Genomic DNA, 25,847 nt, shown 5'->3' with positions numbered 1-25,847 from the left:
TCTGCAATGTTTAACTTTTCTGGTACCCAATAGGGTCGCTTGGAACCTCGATAGAGGAGTAGGGTATATCTGCAGAGCCGCAAGCCCAACGAGAGGAGGGTACTTTATTATTATTATAAAAAACAGCGGTGATGCGGTATTCAGCCTACTCTGCGGTGGCCGTGATGTAACAGCGATACCGCGGTAATGCGGTAATCGCGGCAGCTCTAATACTCGTATGCCGTGACAAATAAAACTCTTGTCTTGACTTGACTTGACAGAGCATAGAACGCTGGTATTCTTTTTTTTTTTTTATTGGTCTTTTTCCCCCTCCATTTTTCCTCCGATTTTTCTCCCATCCCAATGTTAGTCGTATGCCAATTCCCAGTCCCTTCCTGGTCGCTGCGCACTTACCCCCCACAGTCAGATCATCTGGGAGAGTGGAGGCTACCACGTGCTTCCTCCGACACACGTCCAGCCAATCACCGCTTCTTTTCACCTGGCAGCGCGGATTCTCATTGAGAGGGCCATTGGGCTGACCACACTATCCCCCTCACGTCCAATCCGCGCTTAGCAGGCGCCCCGACCGAACTGTAGGAGTCGCTGTTTACAACGACCCGGACCCACCCCGCCAGCTTCTCCCACCCTCTGATACAGCCAATTGTATCAGTGCAGACGGCCAGCCAAGCTGGTGACAACCCCGGAGCTGTGAGCTGGATTCGAACAGGCAAATCCAGCTCAGCTCCGGGGCTGGTGACGAACGCAATCTCCGCTCGGCCACCTAACCGCCAGAACGCTGGTATTCTAACGTGATGGCCCTTTCTTCTTTTATAGTTTCCTTGACCACAACAAGGAAATAAACTGGGGCCAAAATAGAATGTTTAGGAGACAAACTTCCTTTTTTTTATTATATTGTTGTGACTTTGAAACCTAGTCTATAGAAAATCATGTAAACTAAAGCAATTGTCTCATTGTACGGTATCTTTCTCTGGCTCATCAGACCACAATATGCGCAAGATCTGATCTGAAGCCAGGCCTGAGCGGTAAATGCCTGGTGGGATGATAACCAGCTCTTATCTCTCCTCAGGCCAAGCTGCCTGCTCAGACTGAGGTCATCACTACTGAAGACCTGATGGCTCACCTGGGTGAGAACACACTACTACTATTACTGTTTTCTAACAGACAGGCATATTATTCATACAGTATGGTACGTACATCTGTATCCCAAGGGGATCAATAAAGGAATATCTTATCTTATCTCATACATCTATGTCTAAAGTAGGTATTTAAAGCGGGACACATTATGGAAATTGGATTTTGCCCAGTAGGGAGGGGCACGAGTAATGTTTTCCCAGTAACGGTGACGTTAAGCATACGATCCATGCTCCACAGCTCCCAGCTTCCTGCAACAACTCACGTTTGCAGGATTTCAGAGGGACTTTTCTGTTTCATTGGCACAAACAAGCATCTTTGGTGGACGTATTTGGTGGTAACCAAATTAGATTAAAAAAATTAAATGCAAATAAAATGCCATCAGACAAAGGTTAGCTTTAATCAATCAATTAGCTTTTGGAGCCAGGAACACTGCCTGCCTAATGTACTGCCCAGTTTGTACAATTGTTTTGCTCTTCTTTCTTTGCAAAAAACAACTGAAGAACCATGTTCCACAGATTCAAGGAAGTCCTCTGTCACAAACAAAGGTCTGACAAATACCTGGACCGGGCTGTTGTGAAGCCAGCCCGTCCAGTGAGTGCTTTAAGCACAGGTCCCGGTAGGAGGATATAAAGCGTTTTCAAGAGTAAATTATATTTATTCTGTATCCAACTCAAATGGGGAATGAAACCCACAATGAAAAGTAGACACAAGGGGAGGGGAGAACAGAACAGGGATAACAGAAAATACAAACAAGCACAGTTAATGACGACACTTCAATACTACCTCCATTAAATGAGTACAACAAGGCCGGGGCACAGAGACCCAGCATCACAGTGCCACCCAACAAATAAGGCTATTCAACAAATAGTGTGAACTTCACAGTTCACACCAGCCCGCACAATAGTGGCAAATAAGGCCAACTAGGGGTTGGAATCACCAGTTTCATCATGATACGATATCGATTCTTTGGACAACGATACGATATTTGCCGATATCACAAAGTCTGCCACGATACGATACGATTCGATTCAGGTGCCTGCGATCGATATGAGGCGATATTATTTGCCCATTTAACACAATCAGTCACATTTAGATCAACTAAAAAAAGGCTACGGAAATATCAATTGATGTTTTTATTTTTGAGCTCTTCCAGACATTTAAATGAAAAACAATCTATTGTTTTTAATACAAATAGACCTCCTGTTAACTTTTTATATATTGAGCTTTAAACTTTAAGTAAAATGTTTTGGAACTCACAACACGCAAGCTAAAACCCTTTCCTCTCCCAAACTTCCTACAATTGTTTTATGTTGCATGATGATCATGAATACATATATTATGTATTCATGTTTAAATATCAACATTATCTGTCCATCCTCAGTAACACACACACACACACACACACACACACACACACACACAGAATGCCCCTCACGCAACCCAGTCCCCCACAGAAAGGTAGACTGCCCAGTGCCCCCACCCTTGCTCTTTCCCAAGTCCCCTCTCCTCTCTCCTCTCCTCTCCTCTCATGGTTAGCTGCAGTGCTTAGCATAGTTAGCTCACGCTAACGCAACGTTCATTTCGGTATTTAACGCGACATATTGGGCATAAAGGAATGGAGAGGATGGAAAGCATGTTAGATGCATTTAACCCCTTGTGGGGAAAAAACAACAGGCACTTATTTCGGGCAAAATAGGCGGACTCTGAAGCAATACTATCTAACGTCTACACACGGAGCTGCGCTGAGCTTGTTGTTCCGGCCGGGTGGAAATGCTCACGAGGGGATTTTCAAAATAAGAGTATCGCAATATGAATCGATCTTTTTACGTTGCATCGATCCTATTTGATTATTGATAATAGATCGATATATCGATCTGGATCGATGTATCGTCCCACCCCTAACTGGCCAACACAGTATTACTTCCACACAATAGTGGAGATGGCAGAAAAGGCCAACACAATATATAACAGTCCACACACAGTGGAAAATAGATAGGCCAACACGATATGGGATCCACACATAGTGGCAAAAAGGTGCAACCTCACACTCCACTCTGGTCATTGGCAATGAGTCAATGACACAATGAGGCGCGCCCAATGTGTGTCGCATGCCAGGTTCTTAACCACCCGTCTACTGAGGCTGATTGCCCTCAGATGCCACTCCTCAGGCAATCGGCACAATCGGAGAGACGGGCGGCATCTGGGAAGGGGAGAAACAAAAAGGGATAAATACAAAGGCGACGCACACACCATATACAAATAACAACAACAGAATTCTGACCTATACTAACCTGATGTTTACATGGTGTTACAAATACGATGATAATGATAATGACCAACCCACGTACGTCACATCCTCTAACATTGATGAAAATATACATAAAAGAAGCAATACGATCACTGCCTGTCCTCTGCTGTGTATTGATACTTAATGTCTTATATTGATACATAATGTCCTCTGCTGTGTATTGATACTTAACACTTTGAGTGCCAGCCATGAGAAATCTCGTTAGTTCATGCCATACGTTGAGTGCCAACCGACGAGAAATCTAGTTTTTAATCATTATTTCTTTTATTATCCATTTCCATTCATTTTTCATCAATCTAGCCTCACGTTACCAGTGGGGAACTGTCTGAGCTCGAACAGGGAAAATAGCGCCCCCTATCGTCTCTCCGGATGGTAACTACATCAGCTGCAGCCTGGACATTAAACTCTGTCAACGCCCACAACTTCTTTTGTTACCCGAGTATAAAAACACTAGTATGTGCATCGTGGCGCATTGTTCATTTATTAGTTAATGACAAGCGGCCACTATAGCTTCTCCAACTAACGTTATTTATTTTAATTGTTCCTGTTAATAATAATGAACATAAGTAGCATGGTAATAATACGTAGGTTATTGATCAATGAATGTATTGATAAATTAATGGTGTACAAATGACCAGTAGAAGTCATGTTATTTCCTCATTGTCCTTGCTGTGGCCTGCTGTGGCCTCAGAAAATAGGATCGAGGCGATTTTTAGCCAGGCGACAGAAATAGCTGCTCGACCGTCGCTTCAAAATCTCCTGCTGTGTGGGTTCTCTCATTCATAACAATGGAGGCGATACAATTCCGTCGGTCGGCTCGCAAAAAAAGTCGGTCGCCTGGCTAAAATCGCCCGCCATGTGCGGAGCCCTTATGCTAACAAGCTAATCCTGATCAGAGCGATAGACGGAGAGAACAGCAGAGGGGACTGGGGGAGGCATTCTCCCTGTGTGTGCGTTTGGAAAGACCAGATGAAGTATAGTATATTTATAGTAAATGTACTGAGGATGGACAGATAATGTTGATATTTAAACATAAAAAATACAATACATAATAAATGTATTCATGATCATCATGCAACATAAAACAATTGCAGGAACGGTTTGGGAGAGGAAGGGGTTTTAGGTTGTGAGTTCCAAAATGTTTTACTTATAAAGCTCAATATATCAAAACGTGGCACTTTACAGTGAACAGGAGGTCTATTTGTATTAAAAACAATAGATTGTTTTTCATTTAAATGTCTGGAAGAGCTCAAAAATAAAAATGTCGAATGATATTTCCGTTGCCTTTTTTGAGTTGATCTAAATGTTACTGATTGTGTTAAATGGTCATATAATATAGTCTCATATCGATCGCAGGAACCTGAATCGAATCGTATCGTATCGTGGCAGACTTTGTGATATCGGAAAATATCGTATCGTTGTCCAAAGAATCGATATTGTATCTTATCGTGATGAAACTGGTGATTCCCACCCATATGTCTACACTATACTATAGTTTAAGGCTACTTTCACTGTTTTACTGCATTACATTACTGTTATATTGTCGTTTTTTTATCAATAAAAAATATATATTACATACCGGTATATATTGTTGGTGCTCCTTACATTTTGGTGGGTGCTCCTAAATTTTTGCTGGTGCTCCCAACTTTTTGAAGTTGGGAGCACCAGTGTTACCAAGTAATTTTTTTAATTTCTAGCCCTGGAAGGGATTCTTGGATCAACGCAAGATTGATACCATATAGCCCTTACCTTGACTAGGATGTACTCCAAAAAGAATATTCCAATTATCTGATCGCCATTCCAAGTATTGATGTCGATCGTGTTGCCAACATAATCCAACAAAGAACATGAACCGGGAGTGCTTGATTCTCCTCAATCCATGCGGTATAAATGCTTGTCCTGCCCGAAAACCCCGCCCGGACACTAATGTCCTCTGCTGTCATGATACTTAATGTCCTCTGCTGTGTCATGATACTTAATGTCCTCTGCTGTGTCATGATACTTAATGTCCTCTGCTGTGTCATGATACTTAATGTCCTCTGCTGTGTAATGATACTTAATGTCCTCTGCTGTGTCATGATACTTAATGTCCTCTGCTGTGTCATGATACTTAATGTCCTCTGCTGTGTAATGATACTTAATGTCCTCTGCTGTGTCATGATACTTAATGTCCTCTGCTGTGTCATGATACTTAATGTCTTCTGCTGTGTAATGATACTTAATGTCCTCTGCTGTGTCATGATACTTAATGTCCTCTGCTGTGTCATGATACTTAATGTCTTCTGCTGTGTCATGATACTGTAATGGGAATTATTAAAGGACAAACGATGAGCCGTTTACATTAATCATTCTGAGTCATTATTAATAATAGAAAAGTTTATTTCACCGTGGCCACAATGAAAGTTCAACCCACAGTCAGAGACACATGTTCACACAGTAGCGTCTGGCCATGAACTGACCAAGAGTTCTGTTCAGACATATGTTAAATACACAGTTGTCAGACGTAACATATTATATCAGATATGGTTTCTCAGTAACTGGAAGCAAACAACAACTTTGTTATGACTGGTAGGATGTCAGAGTGATCTTAAAGAGACAAACACACATTAACCAGTCAATCTGGTCATATTGAAACTCAAGCTGTATAACATGATATCTCCACACAGATATATAAGAACATGATAATATATTTCCACGACAGTTCCCTCCTCTGATAATAATCAATCATTATCACTTCATAAAGACAACAAAAAATATTATCAACCGTAAACCAAAAATAACACAAATAATAAAAACTCAGCACAAACTATTTTTATTATCTAAAAAACAGTCACTAGAGGGAGAACGAAATCCACACATGGTGGTCTCCAGCAAAACCCCTGTCTGGATGGTCGGGATTTCACAACACAGTGTCCAGGCTCTGGGCGGTCAAGGGTGCAGAATACAGATATCACCAACCACCAGACTGGAAAGAACACAACAAAACCCAGGAAAGTATTTTGCCGAACAATAACAATTCCCCCCGCAGAGGAGAGACTCAAGGCTGCTACTCCCCAGAGCAAAGAGATGGCACAAACCAAAACAAACTTGCAAAATTAATGAAACATAATGCAGAGGCAGTGTTCCCAAAACAACATTTCTGAGATAATGTAATGTGATGTGGGTCAGACTTGCCTCTTAATCAGTTGTTGAATCTCAGGCAGGTCCCCCCCTCTCCGCCACCAAACACCCCCGGGCCGATCCAGTCTGATGGTTCCCTCGTCGTTGCAGATGGTCTGTTCTTTCGCACTGTCCTTGGTTCGTTTTCACAACTGAAAACAGGCTAACTGTCTTATCCTCCCACGTTAAAAGCCTGTTGATGAATCGCAGTTAGGATTGAACTGTCTTAGTTCTTTATCTTCGGCCAATGACTCGGCCAGTGATGGCCCAGCTGTGGTCAGCTGTTGGGCAGTGTCTGATGTAGCTCATAGCTGCGTCGTTGTGTCCAGCTGCAGGCCAGAGCAGGCTGGCATATACCTCTCCGGGCACAGCTTCCTCTCACTGGGCAGTAGTAGGGCCGGCGGGCATTGGTTTGGCACAGAGATGGAGGACCCCCCCCTGAGAAACTACAAAGGAGAGGGGTACATACATAGGTGTATGTGGGAGAGAAAAGACAAAAGAGAGATATGAGTGGCTGGCTGTAATCTCACTATTCCAATCTCTTTTTTTTTTTTTCTCAGCCACGCTTAAAAAACATTTGCCCGTTATCACACATTATAGACAGTTACCCACTAAAACGGTAGAAAGGGTCCACTCCAGGCTTGAAGTTAGGACATTCTATAGTACCTCGATCAGCTCCAACGAGCAGGGCAGATTCCCTAAGTCATGACAACAAAAAACAACGTCTCTAAGAGTCTCGTCGGCAAACAGGTCATAATGATTTCTGCAGGTCACATGAAATTAGATGATCGCCGTTGCTAGCAGCTACTATAAACATGCAAGTACTGAACAGGTCAAAACAGACTGAATGGCAAATGACGGTAGGTCTGAAAAACATAGGTAAATTCTCCCGACTCACAGTCCCGCGTTCCCGCCTCTTGTGAGAAAAAAACCCTTATAGTACAGACAAACAAAAATGGAATTAACCCTCAGAGCACTGCCTCCCTTGTCCATGACCCCATGAGAAAGTACCCTTATACCCTAGTTCTTACCAGGTAAAATAATTAAAGATAATCAACCCCTGTGGAACATACTGACTCTTTTTCCCTTTACGGCAGGATCACCTATTCACAGCGTTCCAAAGGGCCCTTTAAAACCCCAAAACAAATCCTCTCTCAGGATCACCCTTAATTTTGAAGCCCAAAAAAACCCCACCCCTCCTCTTCGGGATGCAGACTTGAACTCAACATATTTTATTATACTCGTGGTAGGCCCCCGCACCCCGTCTATAAGGCACGAGCCTAATCCCTGCCTAATACATTCGGGACGTACCAAGATTGAGAAACTATAGAAAAAACCATCGCCAGTCTACCAAGCACAGTAATACACCAATACAATGAAAAAATAACCACTGCAGAGCACATAGTAATATACATTTAAAAAATAGCTCTGACCGGCACCATGTTCTAGTTTAGACCTTTAATTATAAATTTAAAAACAAAAATGTTTTAAACAGAAATCAGAATGTCAACAGCTCACCGAGTGTTCCTTATCACGCGTCCCCAAGGTTCATGCCGGAGGTGACAGCCAAGCGGACGGCGCAGCTGGTTCTCTCCCCTCGGTGTCTCGCACGGAGGAGCCTCGAGACAGCGCTCCCCCGGAATTCCAGGATTCACCCTTTCTGCAGAGTCCGTTTGGCGGCCGACCTCGACACCCATCGGTTAAAAAAAACATCTCTCGTCGCCATCTGTAATGGGAGAGAGATCCGAGTCCCCGTAAAAAATCCCACAAACATCTCTCGTCGCCATCTGTAATGGGAATTATTAAAGGACAAACGATGAGCCGTTTACATTAATCATTCTGAGTCATTATTAATAATAGAAAAGTTTATTTCACCGTGGCCACAATGAAAGTTCAACCCACAGTCAGAGACACATGTTCACACAGTAGCGTCTGGCCATGAACTGACCAAGAGTTCTGTTCAGACATATGTTAAATACACAGTTGTCAGACGTAACATATTATATCAGATATGGTTTCTCAGTAACTGGAAGCAAACAACAACTTTGTTATGACTGGTAGGATGTCAGAGTGATCTTAAAGAGACATACACACATTAACCAGTCAATCTGGTCATATTGAAACTCAAGCTGTATAACATGATATCTCCACACAGATATATAAGAACATGATAATATATTTCCACGACAATACTTAATGTCCTCTGCTGTGTCATGATACTTAATGACCTCTGCTGTGTCATGATACTTAATGTCTTCTGCTGTGTCATGATACTTAATGTCCTCTGCTGTGTCATGATACTTAATGTCTTCTGCTGTGTCATGATACTTAATGTCCTCTGCTGTGTAATGATAGTTGTGTCCTCTGCTGTGTCATGATACTTAATGTCTTCTGTCTGTTACAGGAGAGTGTGTGTTGTCTGTCACACCAAGAGAAAAGGCAGAGGAACTCAACTTCCAACAGGTAGAGAGGGGGCTATACCAAATTAACTTTGTACTATACGATTAGTGGCCTGTTGATCCTTTTAGCCCTCCTGAAAAACATGTTGCTGGCCTCCTGTTACTGTGAGAGACTAACTGACTCCTGTTACTGTGAGAGACTAACTGACTGACTCCTGTTACTGTGAGAGACTAACTGACTCATGTTACTGTGAGAGACTGACTCCTGTTACTGTGAGAGACTAACTGACTCCTGTTACTGTGAGAGACTGACTGACTCCTGTTACTGTGAGAGACTAACTGACTCCTGTTACTGTGAGAGACTAACTGACTCCTGTTACTGTGAGAGACTAACTGACTCCTGTTACTGTGAGAGACTAACTGACTCCTGTTACTGAGAGAGACTAACTGACTCCTGTTACTGTGAGAGACTAACTGACTCCTGTTACTGTGAGAGACTAACTGACTCCTGTTACTGTGAGAGACTAACTGACTCCTGTTACTGTGAGAGACTAACTGACTCCTGTTACTGTGAGAGACTAACTGACTCCTGTTACTGAGAGAGACTAACTGACTCCTGTTACTGTGAGAGACTAACTGACTCCTGTTACTTTGAGAGACTAACTGACTCCTGTTACTGTGAGAGACTGACTGACTCCTGTTACTGTGAGAGACTAACTGACTCCTGTTACTGTGAGAGACTAACTGACTCCTGTTACTGTGAGAGACTAACTGACTCCTGTTACTGTGAGAGACCAACTGACTCATGTTACTGTGAGAGACTAAAGGCCCTCCCATAGTCGAGCAGACTGTACACAGAGCAACTCCGCGGAGGTCTGCGCGGACTCAAAGGGAGTCAAAGCAGACCCACAGCAGAGTGCAAAGTGCGAAGCTCCTATTTTCTGATGCGCGGACGTCCGCTGAGATCAAAAGCTCAAAGAGTCCGCGCGGACCTCCGCGGAGTCTGCTCTGTGTACAGTCTGCTCGACTATGGGAGGGCCTTAACTGACTCCTGTTACTGTGAGAGACTAACTGACTGACTCCTGTTACTGTGAGATACTAACTGACTCATGTTACTGTGAGAGACTAACTGACTCATGTTACTGTGAGAGACTAACTGACTGACTCCTGTTACTGTGAGAGACTAACTGACTCCTGTTACTGTGAGAGACTGACTGACTCCTGTTACTGTGAGAGACTAACTGACTGACTCCTGTTACTGTGAGAGACTAACTGACTCATGTTACTGTGAGAGACTAACTGACTCCTGTTACTGTGAGAGACTAACTGACTGACTCATGTTACTGTGAGAGACTGACTGACTCCTGTTACTGTGAGAGACTGACTGACTCATGTTACTGTGAGAGACTAACTGACTGACTCCTGTTACTGTGAGAGACTGACTGACTCCTGTTACTGTGAGAGACTAACTGACTGACTCCTGTTACTGTGAGAGACTAACTGACTGACTCCTGTTACTGTGAGAGACTAACTGACTCCTGTTACTGTGAGAGACTGACTGACTGACTTAGCATTAAGGTTCTGGGTCTTGGGATATTTCATATGTTTTGGCTAATTTTGATTTAAATTGTATAATTCCCATTTTAAAATGTTTTACCATGGTATGTTTGGTATCTTTTTTTTCAGCACAGCCTCACATATATGACCTGACAGTTAGTTTTCATATTGTATAATACTGTATATACTGTATACTGCATAATGTACAACACAAAACACAAAATCGGATTGAGAAAATGTGTTAATTTTAGTATGAATGAACCAAACCAAACATATCAAATCAAGGATATAAAACAGTGGAAATGCACCCTCAGGTAGCATATTTACATAAACAAAAGAGAACAGATCAGAATTCAATTTACAAAGCATTATTTTCTCCATACACAGGTAATAAACACAGACGAAATTTTGATTCTCAACTGGAAATGATCACCAGCATGCTTTTTTTTAACAACGTCAGTAAAGGTAATTTTTTTTACAAAAAAAAGTTAAAAATGTACAGTAAAAAAGTAAAAAATAACAAAATAATTAAATTGTGGGATATTCAATATACATATATACAGTACACATATGACTAGAGTGCAGTCATATAGAGTGCAGGATGCCTGAGGCGTATCCAAAAAAAATATTGCACCTGTCAAACTGTAACGCCTTTTGACAGGTGTTACCTGTGTATACGTGGCATGGGGGTCTAGCTGCGGTCCTGGGGGTCTGCACGGCATGAACCGGAGGGGCAGAGGGGCTGGATCAGGATCACTGTCGGTCTTCCAGGGCGTCTGATCTCCTGCCTGATCTCCTGCCTGGGCTGGACGTCTTGGCCTGGCCTGGGTTGTCCTGCGTCGGCCTGGAGCAGGCTGCTCATCATGTCTGCACATAAATGGCACACACATTGTACATATAAGACACTGCTCATACAACACACACACACACTGTATATACACTCAATATTCCATTCTGTATATATTGCGTACAAAGTCTGCAAACCTAGTAATAAGGGTTAGGGTTGGCTTGGGCACGCCCTGCCCCCCTAGATGTCCCAGGCAAATCATTGCTGTAGACAATGACATGTAAAAATACATTATTTTCAACTTTTATTAACAGAGTAATAACTAAAACAAAAGCACTAATAATAATAATAATAATAATAATAATAATAATAATAATAATAATAATAATAATAATAATAATAATAATAATAATAATAATAATAATAATATAATAATAATAAGTCTCTCACCTGTCTTGGTTAGCCCTCCTTCCATGTCTCACTGAACTGGTTGAAGGCAGGGCTTCTGCTCCTTCTGCTCCTTGCTCCTCCTCACTGATCGTCAACGTTAGCACATGGATAGCTCAAACTACTACTACTAAAACGTCTACTAATACTACTACTACTGCTACTACAACTACTACTACTACCACTACTATTACTGCTAGTACTGCTACTACTACTGCTACTACTACTGTTATAAAAGTCTAACTACTAACTGTCCGACAGAAATGATCTAGTGGACGAATTGTGCAGGCTTGTTCTACTCTTTTTTTTCTGGCAGTAACGCATGTAAAATTATATCTGGCACATTTTACGCGTGCGTAAAAGTTTATTTAGCATCGAATTGAAATGATCCTGGTTGAGTCATTTATTGGTTTATCAAGACTAAATAAAAAGTAGCGTGTAGTTTCAAGGCCACGTCATAATGCCACGCCGAAAAAACCCCGGAAATGGACTAAGTTTTCGATACAGAGCGGCACAAACTGATGACGTCACTTCATCACGGCGCCGTGAGCCGCGATCGGGAACCGTTAAGTGATTGGTATCAAGGGATTCCTTGTGATCTCGCTCTAGCATTAAAATTGAGCCCACTAGAACCAAGCAGCAAAGAGTTGATCCAAGAGTTGATCAGGAGATACAGAAAAATGGTAAAATGGTATCGGTTAAATAACATTTTAAATAAAATAAAAGTTGTTTTAAGTCTTTAATTGTCTTGCATATTTTCTTTGTGTTGTGGGTGTGTTATAGTTTGTGGTAAATTACTCCATACAAACTCCTGTTACTGTGAGAGACCAACTGACTCATGTTACTGTGAGAGACTAAAGGCCCTCCCATAGTCGAGCAGACTGTACACAGAGCAACTCCGCGGAGGTCTGCGCGGACTCAAAGGGAGTCAAAGCAGACCCACAGCAGAGTGCAAAGTGCGAAGCTCCTATTTTCTGATGCGCGGACGTCCGCTGAGATCAAAAGCTCAAAGAGTCCGCGCGGACCTCCGCGGAGTCTGCTCTGTGTACAGTCTGCTCGACTATGGGAGGGCCTTAACTGACTCCTGTTACTGTGAGAGACTAACTGACTGACTCCTGTTACTGTGAGATACTAACTGACTCATGTTACTGTGAGAGACTAACTGACTGACTCCTGTTACTGTGAGAGACTAACTGACTCCTGTTACTGTGAGAGACTAACTGACTGACTCCTGTTACTGTGAGAGACTAACTGACTCATGTTACTGTGAGAGACTAACTGACTGACTCCTGTTACTGTGAGAGACTAACTGACTCCTGTTACTGTGAGAGACTAACTGACTGACTCCTGTTACTGTGAGAGACTGACTCCTGTTACTGTGAGAGACTAACTGACTGACTCCTGTTACTGTGAGAGACTAACTGACTCCTGTTACTGTGAGAGACTAACTGACTGACTCCTGTTACTGTGAGAGACTAACTGACTGACTCCTGTTACTGTGAGAGACTAACTGACTCCTTTTACTGTGAGAGACTAACTGACTCATGTTACTGTGAGAGACTAACTGACTCATGTTACTGTGAGAGACTAACTGACTGACTCCTGTTACTGTGAGAGACTAACTGACTCATGTTACTGTGAGAGACTAACTGACTCATGTTACTGTGAGAGACTAACTGACTCCTGTTACTGTGAGAGACTGACTGACTGACTCCTGTTACTGTGAGAGACTGACTGACTCCTGTTACTGTGAGAGACTGACTGACTCCTGTTACTGTGAGAGACCAACTGACTCCTGTTACTGTGAGAGACTGACTGACTCCTGTTACTGTGAGAGACTAACTGACTGACTCCTGTTACTGTGAGAGACTGACTGACTCCTGTTACTGTGAGAGACTAACTGACTCCTGTTACTGTGAGAGACTGACTGACTCCTGTTACTGTGAGAGACTGACTGACTCCTGTTACTGTGAGAGACTAACTGACTGACTCCTGTTACTGTGAGAGACTAACTGACTCCTGTTACTGTGAGAGACTGACTGACTGACTCACTTAGCATTAAGTGATTGGTATCAAGGGATTCCTTGTGATCTCGCTCTAGCATTAAAATTGAGCCCACTAGAACCAAGCAGCAAAGAGTTGATCCAAGAGTTGATCAGGAGATACAGTAAAATGGTATCGGTTAAATAACATTTTAAATAAAATAAAAGTTGTTTTAAGTCTTTAATTGTCTTGCATATTTTCTTTGTGTTGTGGGTGTGTTATAGTTTGTGGTAAATTACTCCATACAAAACAGTGTTGGCAACCCCCCCCCCCCCCCCCCCCCCCCCCCTCCCACCCACAAAAAATTATCAAAACATGATGAGCCTCTGCTACTGTTTACCATTTCCCATCTGGCAACAATGATACAACAACTCAACTTCTTGAATGTTTGTTTCAGAACATGGGTGATGCCATGGCCGTGCTTCCTAAGCTCTCCACGGGGCTCGACGTCAATGTCCGCTTCACTGGAGTCACAGACTTCGAGTACACGCCAGAGTGTATCGTCTTCGACCTCCTGGACATCCCCCTGTACCACGGCTGGCTAGTAGACCCACAGGTAGTTATATCCCCCTGTAGACCAACAGGTAGTTATATTCTCCTGTAGACTCACAGGTAGTTATATTCCCATGTAGACCCACAGGTAGTTATATTCCCCTGTAGACCCACAGGTAGTTATATTCCCCTGTAGACCCACAGGTAGTTATATTCCCCTGTAGACCAACAGGTAGTTATATTCTCCTGTAGACCAACAGGTAGTTATATTCCCCTGTAGACCAACAGATAGTTATATTCCCCTGTAGACCCACAGGTAGTTATATTCTCCTGTAGACCCACAGGTAGTTATATTCCCCTGTAGACCAACAGACAGTTATATTCCCCTGTAGACCCACAGGTAGTTATATTCCCCTGTAGACCAACAGATAGTTATATTCCCCTGTAGACCCACAGGTAGTTATATTCCCCTGTAGACCCACAGGTAGTTATATTCCCATGTAGACCCACAGGTAGTTATATTATCATGTAGACCCACAGATAGTTATATTCCCCTGTAGACCCACAGGTAGTTATATTCTCCTGTAGACCCACAGGTAGTTATATTCCCATGTAGACTCACAGTAGTTATATTCCCCTGTAGACCAACAGGTAGTTATATTCCCCTGTAGACCCACAGGTAGTTATATTCCCATGTAGACCCACAGGTAGTTATATTCTCCTGTAGACCAACAGGTAGTTATATTCTCATGTAGACCTACAAGTAGTTATATTCCCCTGTAGACCAACAGTGGTAATAAAAGTATGTGCTTACCGTCTTCTCCAGAGTCAGACAAGAAGATAGATACCAATTCCCTCTCTGTGTGTTCAGTAGAAAGCTATCCGGCTGCAAGGTAGTCTAGCTTAGCACAAATGAGTGGAAGCGGATACGGACCAGCTAGCCTAGCTTAAAACTCTGGGAGAGGGGGTTTTGGCCAACAGCTAAGCTAGCTGGTCCATATCCTCTTCCATCCATATGTGCTAAGCTAGACTAGCTTGCAGCTGCATAGCCTTCTACTGAACACACTAATATCTATCTTCTTGTCTGACTCTGGGGAAGACAAAAGTCAAGTCAAGAGTTTTAATTGTCACGGCATACAAGTATACAATGAAATGCGGGTGGTCTTGCCCGCAACGATGTGCAATACAGTGGTACAACATATAATAGAATCCAATAAAAAAAAATAAACATTGTGCAATAAACAGGTAACAGGTAACATGGTGTGACATCTCGGTATCTGTACATAGTTATTTACAGAGCATATAGGACATGCTAGGTAGACGGTAAGCACATTTCCCATCATGTTGGCGTGTTCCCTTAAAGTGCGGAAATAGACATATTGTGAATCTATGCTTTTATTTTGAAGGTATGAGGTAACTATGAGTTCCTCTTCTCTGAATGTGTCTAGAGTCCAGAGATGGTGGCAGCAGTTGGCAAGCTGAGCTACAACCAGCTGGTGGAGAAGATCATAGACTATAAACACTCTGCTGAGAGCAGCCGAGTCGGTGAAGGTACACACATATATACACACCTATATACATACACACACATGTACACGCACACATGTACACACACACACACACACACATTCTCATTCTCATATCACCCCTAGTTACACACACACACATTTGTTTATGTGGAATATAGGGACATTACATAGGCTTGCATGCATTCTGTGATATATATATATATTTCATTTCAAACCTTTATTTATACTCGTGAAAGCACTGAGGTTTCCCTCATTTACAGTGATGACGAGTTAACAAAGGACACAAATATCATAACAGTTAATAATTACAATGAATTACAATTACTACAATGATGGATTAAAAACAATTACATGATTCAGTACATAGGTCAAGTGCAATGCCTTTAAACTCCATGAATGACGGGAATGTTCCGAGCTTTAGAGTCTTTTGCAGGGTATTCCATGTGTATGGAGCATTGTAGGAGAAGGCAGATTTTCCAAGCTCAGACCGAACTCGAGGCACCCTGAGCACAAGCCGATCATTCGAACGAGTTTGGAGAGAGAGTCTGTATTCTTGAGATTGTTTCCTGCTCTTTCACATAAACGAGTACACACAAACACTGTGGACAACAACAGATGGCGTGAAGGGATACACAAACTCACACATACACAACTCTAGTTCTAATGCCAGTGCCTTGCTCAAGGGCAATAGCAAGAGTATATGCCTAGCATGCATGTATTTTATGTGTGACCAGTGTAACAGAACAGTAGGAAATAAGGATCTGTGTGTGTGTGTGTGTGTTTCCAGGTCTGGTGGCAGAGCAGTTCTTGGAGTCGACGGCCACCCAGCTGTCCTACCACGGCCTCTGTGAGCTCAACACCATGGCAACAGAGGGAGAGATCTCTGTCTTCTTCAGAAACAACCACTTCAGTACCATGATCAAACACAAGGTACAGACATGGTTATTAACCAGACCCTAACACAACATAGAGATGGTTATTAACCAGACCCAAACACAAGGTACAGAGATGATAATAATAAACTTTATTTGTATAGCACCTTTCATACAAGAATTGCAGCTTGAAATGTACAAAAAAGTGCAGAAATAAAACGGATAGCAGCTAAATGGACAAAGGTAAGGCATATAACATTAAATCACATTGTTTTTTATATTAAGATCTAACATCTTAACACTTTCAGCGCCAGAGGTCGCTGTTTACTGTTACTGTTGAAAGGCCATCGCTTTAAACAAATGGGAATACGTGGCAGTGTTTAAAGCGCTAAAGCTATATTATATATTATAGCTATGGATATAATAATATAGTCGATTGTCATTGAGTTTCTTAAGTTAAAAAAACTTAACAGCCTAATTTCAACATTTATTTGGAACAATAAACCACCCAGAATCCGGAAAATATTTTTACAAAGACTGAAAATGTGTGGGGGTTTGGCCCTACCAAACTTCCAAATATATTACTGGGCCGCGAATATTAGACGTTTATTGTTCTGGCTACACATCTGCCCCGGACATTCCTGCCTGGTTACACATCGAAGCTAGTTCTACCGCCCGCATTTCACTTTCTGCTCTTTTGTGCTCTTCAATCCCCCTGCAATCTCCCCAGTCCTGTCTAAATCCTGTAGTGTTGCATTCCCTGAAAATGTTGTCCCAATTTAGAAAAAGTTATGGTTTAGCCTCTATGTCTACTTATGCTCCAATTGCAGCGAATCATCTGTTTCCGGCCTCCCTCCTAGATAACGTATTTGATCAGTGGTTCAAAAAGGGAGTTTTGAACACGGGACTGCTCTATGAAAGCAACGTATTTTTGTCATTTGAACAAATTAAGAACAAGTATGATTTGCCATCACACCACTTCTTTCGTTACTTACAAGTTAGAAACTTTATACGTAGTCAATCCACTACATTTCCATCCCTGCCTCCAAATACATCACTGGACTCAATCCTGGAGACAACCTGAGCTCAAGGGAACAATGTCTAAGCTTTATATGAACATATTCGAGATGGAGGACTTGTCACTCTCAATTATAAAGGGGCACTGGGAAAAGGACTTTGAAACAGACATATCAGAAGAGGTGTGGTCAAGAATACAAAAAAAATTCCACGCTTCATCTATCTGTGCGAGAGAGACACAGGCTTATTCAATTTAAGATCGTACATCGGCGACACATGTCCAAACTCAAACTGTCAAAAATTTTCCCTGAGGTTAGTCCTACTTGTAACGGATGTAAACAAGCCCCGGCCGGTCTGTATCACACATTTTGGTCATGTCCTAGCAGACTTCTGGTCGTCCATATTTAAGCTCTACTCAGACCTGGCAGGTCGGGTACTGGAACCATGTCATTTCCTGTTTTTTTTGGTGTTCTTTCCGAGGATTTACATCTACCAAAAGCACAACTGATCTGTATCGCTTATTCCTCCCTTTTAGCAAGACGTCTCATTCTTATGAACTGGAAAAACGAACATCCTCCCTCATTTGGCAGGTGGATTTGCGATGTAATGTACCATCTAAAAGTTGAAAAGATAAAATATACTCTGCAGGGAACAAGTGGAAAGTTTGATGTGGTGTGGCAACCCTTTATCGCTTATGTGGAACGATTGACTACATCTCTCACCTCCTGAAACAAGGACACTGTATAGGAACGACTCTGTAACATGAAGTGCTCTGAGACCTTTTTATTTTACTTTTTTTTATTTTATAAATTTTTTATTTGAATTTTTTTTATAATTTTTCTATAATTTTTTCTATATTTGTTGGTGTCTTGTTCAGTTTTTTTATTATAATTTCTTTTTTTCTGTTTTGTTTATACGTGTATGTATGTCACATTCGTAGTGTCTACTGTAATGTAATAAAAAAAAAATCATATTTAAAAAAAACGTTCGTTTCTGGACCCGTTTTCTGCCTGGCTCAAATCAAGCTGGCAGGCTCGTTCGAAGTTGAACACAGCTAGAACCTCCACCATAAGTCTCTGTAAGTAAGCTAGCAGGGGTTCCCAAACTTTTCAGGCAGCAACCCCCAAATAACGGTGTCGGAGAGCCTACCCCCACTATTATAGGAGGTAAAATTATTTTTAAAAGTATAATTTTTTTATTAAACTTTTTATGAATGGAAATGTATGGTTGAAACATGCAAACGTTCAAACGCACACACACTAATAAGCATTGGATGCTTTTAACACTTTGAGTGCCACTCACGGCTTTTCTCTGGTTTACGACCCGACCGTTGAATGCCATGCCAGAGTATTCTCGGGTTTTTAAATTTTTTTTATTATTATTAGCAATCTGAAATCATATTGCATCACGCGAGCCTACCGTTGGAGATCCAGGGACCGCCGACGCCCCCTATCGTCTCCCAGATGGTAAGTCACCCTTTTGGAATGGACTCAATGAAAGTGAATGGGAGAACGGATTTCTGACTCCACATTTTACTTATCACTGATGCAGCCGGGGTTACCAGAGTTCATTCTGGAGCCTCTGAGCCGCGCGGATCATGTGTTATACTGTACACACGATGGATCAATACATTTATCGATTTTTTCAAATGGCGATCGGAAATTGGAATAAACCATTTGGATACCATCTTACCTCAGGTAAGGAATCTATGTTATCAGTGTTAGGATAATCAGACTCATTTTCACTGATATATAACCGTTTATGTGATATGTGATATGGCTGTTTTGACTGTAAAAGCCATGAGGAAATAAAAGCAGCGATTATCAGCGCACGACACGAGCGTGCGTGCGCACACATATACTATCGATCATCTAGCGTTTATTTGAAAACGATTCATAAATAGGCCGACAAATGACAACGTTCTGGAATATTCCAGTAAAAGGCGATTATCATAGGCATGGGTTGTTTTTCCCCGGAAAACAGGTGATTTTCAAAATGCTATCAAACGGAAATGAAGCGATAAAAATACAATCTGCCTTGCCAATGTTGACTAGAAAATGAGTCTTTGATAAGCGACGGGCAGATTAGACACATAGCCATAATTTAAAACAGATTAGGCGATATTAACGTTAACATTGGCCGTGGATGGTGGCATTCAACGGGGTAAAAAGAAAAACACGGCCCGGCACTGAAAGTGTTAACCAGGGCCGGACTGGGGAAATCATTCAGGCCAGGAAATATAGTGCAAAATATAGCCCCAGTCAGGCCACTTTTTAAGCAGGGGGTCCCCCACCAGGAAATGTTTTGTTACAATTTACAAAGACTTAATTTCCTGCATTCTGGTGCAGGATTTTTTTAAATTTGTACCCTTTAAATGCCAGTGTTTGTGATGGCATCACAAATTATTGTTAAAAAATAGGCTAGCATATGTATGATTAGCAACAACACTGATTTTGATGGATTTTCAGTTTTTTTGTAATGTCAGATTGAGAAAAAAATACAATCTTTTATTCAACTTCAGCCCTGATCATAACACCACATATTCATTTTATAATTCTAACCCTTTAAATGCCAGTGTGTGTGATGGCATATATTTGCAATATATCAAATGCAAAGTCGATTTTTCTGGGGGGGATTATTACAGGCTAGCATGTGTCAATGATTAGCAACAACAGTTTTTTGTAAGGGTCCCGCCTCCACCAATCACATGCGGCTCCCTTTGTGTGTGTGTGTGTGTGTGAGAGCAAGAGAGAGAGAGATAGTTCTCCAACTTGTGTGAGTTGCAGTGATCTCCTGGTTGTTCCCCACATAGGTTATCTAACTATTGCGCTGCTGCAACTAGAAACACTGGCCTGGCCTGCTTCTAAGTTCAGTGGCCTGACTGCATAACAAAATATATATATATATATTTTTGGAATATTAAAAAAAAAAAAAAAATTTAAATCACCCCCCCCCCCCCCCCCCGGCGGCTCGCGACCCCCACTTTGGGAACCCCTGAGCTAGCTAATGGCTAATGCATCCTTACACTACTGGCAAGTATTTTCATATCTTAACCAACGTTGCAACTTGCAAGGCGCTTATAATGAAACGTTCCAACGGCGACATGAATTGTTCATCAATTCATTCAACCTAGCGTGCACTTATTTTCAACCTAGAACCTAAGTGCGCTCTCTCTCTTGCTCTCTCTCTCACTCTCTCGCTCTCTCTCTCTCTCTCTCTCTCTCTCTGTGGGTCCTTCATTGCCGTCTTTGATTTAATGTTATCCTCTTACATAAAGGCGTATGTCGTATTTGGGTAACTAGTAAAGTAACTGAGTTACTATTTTTCAGTAACTAGCACAACACTGCGTAGAACACACATATTTTGAATGCCTTCGGCAGACTTCAAATGAGCCATTTTAATCTAGATGAACTCCAGGATTGCAGATAGATTCATCTAGATTTAAAAAATGTATCTATGCCCACCTCTAATCAAGATGCATCCATCACTGGACCAATTGCATGCTTTCGCAGAGGACAAGAAGCCTTCAGTCGACTCCTTCAGACATTAAGCACCCCCCACAGCCCAAATGGAATGATACAAAAATAATAATAATAAATTATTATTATTTTTATTTTATAGTAGACTATCAGCAAATTTCGGCCAATCAAAGTCGACTATACAAATCCTTAGTCGGGGACAGCCATAACCTCACTGCATCACTGAGCACAGGGTGACAGCACTATCAAATCTTCCTGGACTTTTACTTTACTTTTAAATCGACACTGTACAATTTTACACTTTTTACTGTACACTTACTGTATATTTCTGTATATTTTGACTGTATATTTTAGAATGTACTGTACATAACATAGAAAATGTATATCCCGGACCATATTTATTTCGTATTCTTATTCGTGACTTTTGTTTTTGACTACCTAAATGTTTACTGTGAGCGATCTGTAGTGCCGAATTTCCATCAGGATAAATAAAGTATTTATATTCTATTCTATTCATGTCAAAAAGACATCGATCATGGTCCTTTAAACCCCACACTAACACGTGTTCCTCTGCTCACCTCCTCCTGTATCTCCTGGTGACTAGGGATGGGTACCGAATTCGGTACTTTTGAGGTACCGAACCGAAACACGTCGGTACTACCGAGTATCGAATCAAGTGAGAAACCGAAAAAAAATATATATTTTTTTTATTCATTTTCTTTTTTACTTTTTTCTTTTCATGTCAACGTTCACACGCACAATATATGCTTACCTAGGATTTGACTTGATTCAACAACAAAGCAGTCGGAGCAATGACAAGCCGAAAACTGTCGAAATTGTAGTTATTTGAAGTTTGGATTTTTTTTTACGACTGAGGTAGGTAAATTAAATTTCTTGAGACTAAAGTACCGAAAAAAGGTACCATTGGGTACCGGTATCGATTCACAGGTACCGGTACCGGTATCGGTTCAAATGTGAAAGGTACCCATCCCTACTGGTGACAGACCCACACTAACACATGTTCCACAAGGTGTTATTGTGGTGTTCCACAAGGAAGCATACTAGGTCCGCTACTGTTCCTAATTTATGCAAATGACATGTCGTCAGCTTGTGACTGCAACTTGTTCCTGTTTGCGGACGACTCAGCCCTGCTGGTCTCTGACAAGAACAAGTTACAGGTTGAAAAAACCCTCAGCTCAGAACTAGGCAAAATCTGCATATGGCTCGCTGATAACAAACTATCATTACACATGGGCAAAACAGTCCATTCTCTTCGGTTCAAATAACAAACTCAGCAAGACCGACGGCTTCTCAGTTACAGTGGGTGACAATATTGTCACAAGGAAAGAAGATATTACCTACCTAGGTTCCATCCTAGAGGCAAATCTTTCCTGTGACAAAATGGCATCCAATGTAATAAAAAAAGTCAACCAACGAACTCGATTCTTGTACCGGATCTCCTCACTGGTAAACAGGAATACCCTGAAGACTCTGGCAGGAGCACTCATTCAAGGGTACTACGACTATGCTTGTACCTCATGGTACCAAAGCACCTCAAAGGCGCTAAAAACTAAATTACAAACATCTCAAAACAAACTGGTCAGACTACTGCTTGACCTTACTCCTAGAACCCACCTCACCCCTGCCCACTTTGACAACCTAGGATGGCTTAGAGTAGACGACAGAGTACAGCAACTTGCAATGGGCCTGGTCTACAAGATACACTACACGACCAAGGTACCCATGTACATGTCAAAATACTTCCCAAAGGTCAGTGAATACCACGATCACAACACCAGAGGGAGCTCCACAAATCATGTTAAACCCAGATTCGGCTCAAACAAGGGACTAAACACGTTTCGCAATTATGCCACATCAATGTGGAACGCCCTACCCAAAGCTGTAAAGGAATGTGAATCACTACCCACTTTCAAAAACACACTCAAAAAACACCTACGGGAGACTGCAATTCGAAACTGGCCACTGTAAATGTCCGAACACAACCCCCTCCAATGTACAGTAAATTACCAAGTATGGTCTTGTCAATATTCCAATGTACAGTTTTGTTTGTACAGTTGTATAGTGTACCCCACCCCCCCCACTCCTACCCAACCTCCCCCCCACCCACCCACCCAACCACCTCCAATGTACAGTCCCCCCCCCCCCACCTACCCAATCCAATGTACAGTTTCTACGTCAAATGTATATACTTTTTTTTCTGGACTCTTTTTGTATCACAAACAGTACTGTATTTGCAAATCTGGTATGTCATAAATGTATAGATGTAGCAGTACTGTCTATCTGTATGTCATGTATGTCATATATGTTATGATGAATTGAAAATGGGGGACCCTGATGTAAACAAGACGAAAGTCTTTCTCTGGTCTGCATCCCCTTAACAATTGTATGTATTGAGCTGTACTGTACTGTACCCATTCTGCAATCTGTTAATAAAGTTTTCAATCAATCAAAACTCTGCTCGCCTCCTCCAGGGTCACCTGTATCTCCTGGTGACGGACCCACACTAACACGTGTTCCTCTGCTCGCCTCCTCCAGGGTCACCTGTATCTCCTGGTGACAGACCCACACTAACACGTGTTCCTCTGCTCGCCTCCTCCAGGGTCACCTGTATCTCCTGGTGACAGACCCACACTAACACATGTTCCTCTGCTCGCCTCCTCCAGGGTCACCTGTATCTCCTGGTGACAGACCCACACTAACATGTGTTCCTCTGCTCGCCTCCTCCAGGGTCACCTGTATCTCCTGGTGACAGACCCACACTAACACATGTTCCTCTGCTCGCCTCCTCCAGGGTCACCTGTATCTCCTGGTGACAGACCCACACTAACACGTGTTCCTCTGCTCGCCTCCTCCAGGGTCACCTGTATCTCCTGGTGACGGACCAGGGCTTCCTGCAGGAGGAGGGCTTGGTGTGGGAGTCTCTGCATAATGTGGAGGGAGACGGGAACTTCTGCGACTCCGACTTCCGGCTGTGCCACCCTCCCCAGCGGGGGGCGCTAGGCCTGGCACAGCCCGACGCCGCCCTGCTGCCCACAGCGCAGGAGCAGCAGAGGCAGATAGACCAGGTGGGGAGAGGGCTATAAGCTTTTAACCTCGAGATCTATATCACAATATGATACAAACCATGTCTGTCTGTCTGTCTGTCTCTTACTGTGAGTGAGTGAGCGAGAGATCTTAAAATGAGCAGGAAAAAAAATCTAAGGCATAAAGGAAATCAAAAATGTATATTCAACATACTGTACAAAAAATGTAATTAAATAAAAACATAAAATTGTTGTTTTTTTTATTAAAAAGGGGTGCCGATACAGTAGATGCATTCATCAAATAATTATTCCTTAATTTCATCAAAACTTCACAAGAAATGATTACATGAAATCATATTGCTACACTCCAGTAAGTACCCCACCCATCACCCCTGCTCCCCAATTCCACGCCATCCTGAATACCCCCCAGGCTTACACAAATAACTAAATAAATAAAAATTGAGGATCGGTAGAACTATACCCAACATCAGACTACACAAACACCAACCACCTCTCCATATACACTCAGGCATTAAAGCGTTCCGTCTTGAGATGGATATCCGTCAATTTGATTCGGAGTCGTGACGGATTTTAACCTGGTATAATATGATTTGTAGATGCATACAGATTGAAACTAAATTGAGCCAAATATCATGAAAAAGGGCATTTTGACCATTCTAACCAATCAAACGTGAGCTTGACGCACACACACGCTGCTCGCAGTGCCCTCCCCCTCCCCCTCACAGACCCGTCTCTTTCGCACCGAAGATAGCAAGCGTGCAGGTCCTCTTTTAACACCACTGAAGCATTAAACAATGGCCCAGTAAACTACCGTACTTTTCGGACTATAAGCCGCGGCTTTTTCCCCAATTTTTCGACCCTGCGGCTTATATAATGGTGCGGCTTATATGTGACTCGACGTGACCAAACCCGAAAATGTAAAAATCTAAATTTTGCTTTTTTGAATGCATTGAAATGTTATTTATCTGTTCCCTTATTTGCTAAGCTTAATACAACTTGTAAATGAGTTAATTCTTGTTATTTGTCCGACAGTATTGTGTCCCAATGCTAATTACATATGGTAATTAAACATTAAAACACCTGCGGCTTATAGTCCAGTGCGGCTTATATATGTACACATCATTCAATTTAGCTGCTGTGGCTTATAGTCAGGTGCGGCTTATAGTGCGAAAAGTACGGTATTCACTTTAGTTTAATACACGAGGCGTTGTCTAACGTTATCTAGCTGGCTAGCTGATAGCTCATAACATAATTGAAATTCGTTTTTGCAGCTGTGGCTAACGTTAGCTAGCTACCGATCTTCGGCTGGCTAACGTTAGCTACCTAGCAACTGTAGCTAGCTAATACGGTCTGCGCTGGCTGGCTAACTTTTAATTCGCAATGGAGTGGAGCTAACTAACTGTACAAATCGATGTGATTGGCTGAGACTGTATTTTGTACGGTTGGCTGCCTGGCTGTTGTGGATTCGGGTAGCCTGCTAGCAGCTAACATCATCTCAACATCAACACTGTTGACACTCTGAGCTAGTTTGCCGACAGCAATGTAACAAACAATATGGT

General features: G+C 42.2%; 1 protein-coding gene across 1 annotated transcript in view; it reads left to right on the top strand.

Moving 5' to 3' along the window:
- Positions 1-25,847, top strand: part of mindy1 (MINDY lysine 48 deubiquitinase 1) — a 45,478-nt gene that overhangs the window by 11,651 nt on the left and 7,980 nt on the right. Inside the window, exons 4-9 of the mRNA XM_084313069.1 lie at positions 1,067-1,124; positions 9,006-9,064; positions 14,232-14,390; positions 15,775-15,877; positions 16,643-16,785; positions 24,100-24,309. Of these exons, the coding sequence (XP_084169195.1) occupies positions 1,067-1,124; positions 9,006-9,064; positions 14,232-14,390; positions 15,775-15,877; positions 16,643-16,785; positions 24,100-24,309 (732 nt within the window). The remainder of the gene's footprint in view (positions 1-1,066; positions 1,125-9,005; positions 9,065-14,231; positions 14,391-15,774; positions 15,878-16,642; positions 16,786-24,099; positions 24,310-25,847) is intronic.

Source organism: Notolepis coatsorum (genome assembly GCF_963971535.1).
Source record: "Notolepis coatsorum genome assembly, chromosome: 4".
Classification (NCBI taxonomy): domain Eukaryota; kingdom Metazoa; phylum Chordata; class Actinopteri; order Aulopiformes; family Paralepididae; genus Notolepis; species Notolepis coatsorum.
The sequence above is the reverse complement of the archived record's forward strand: the minus strand, read 5'-3'. Positions and strand labels throughout refer to the sequence as shown.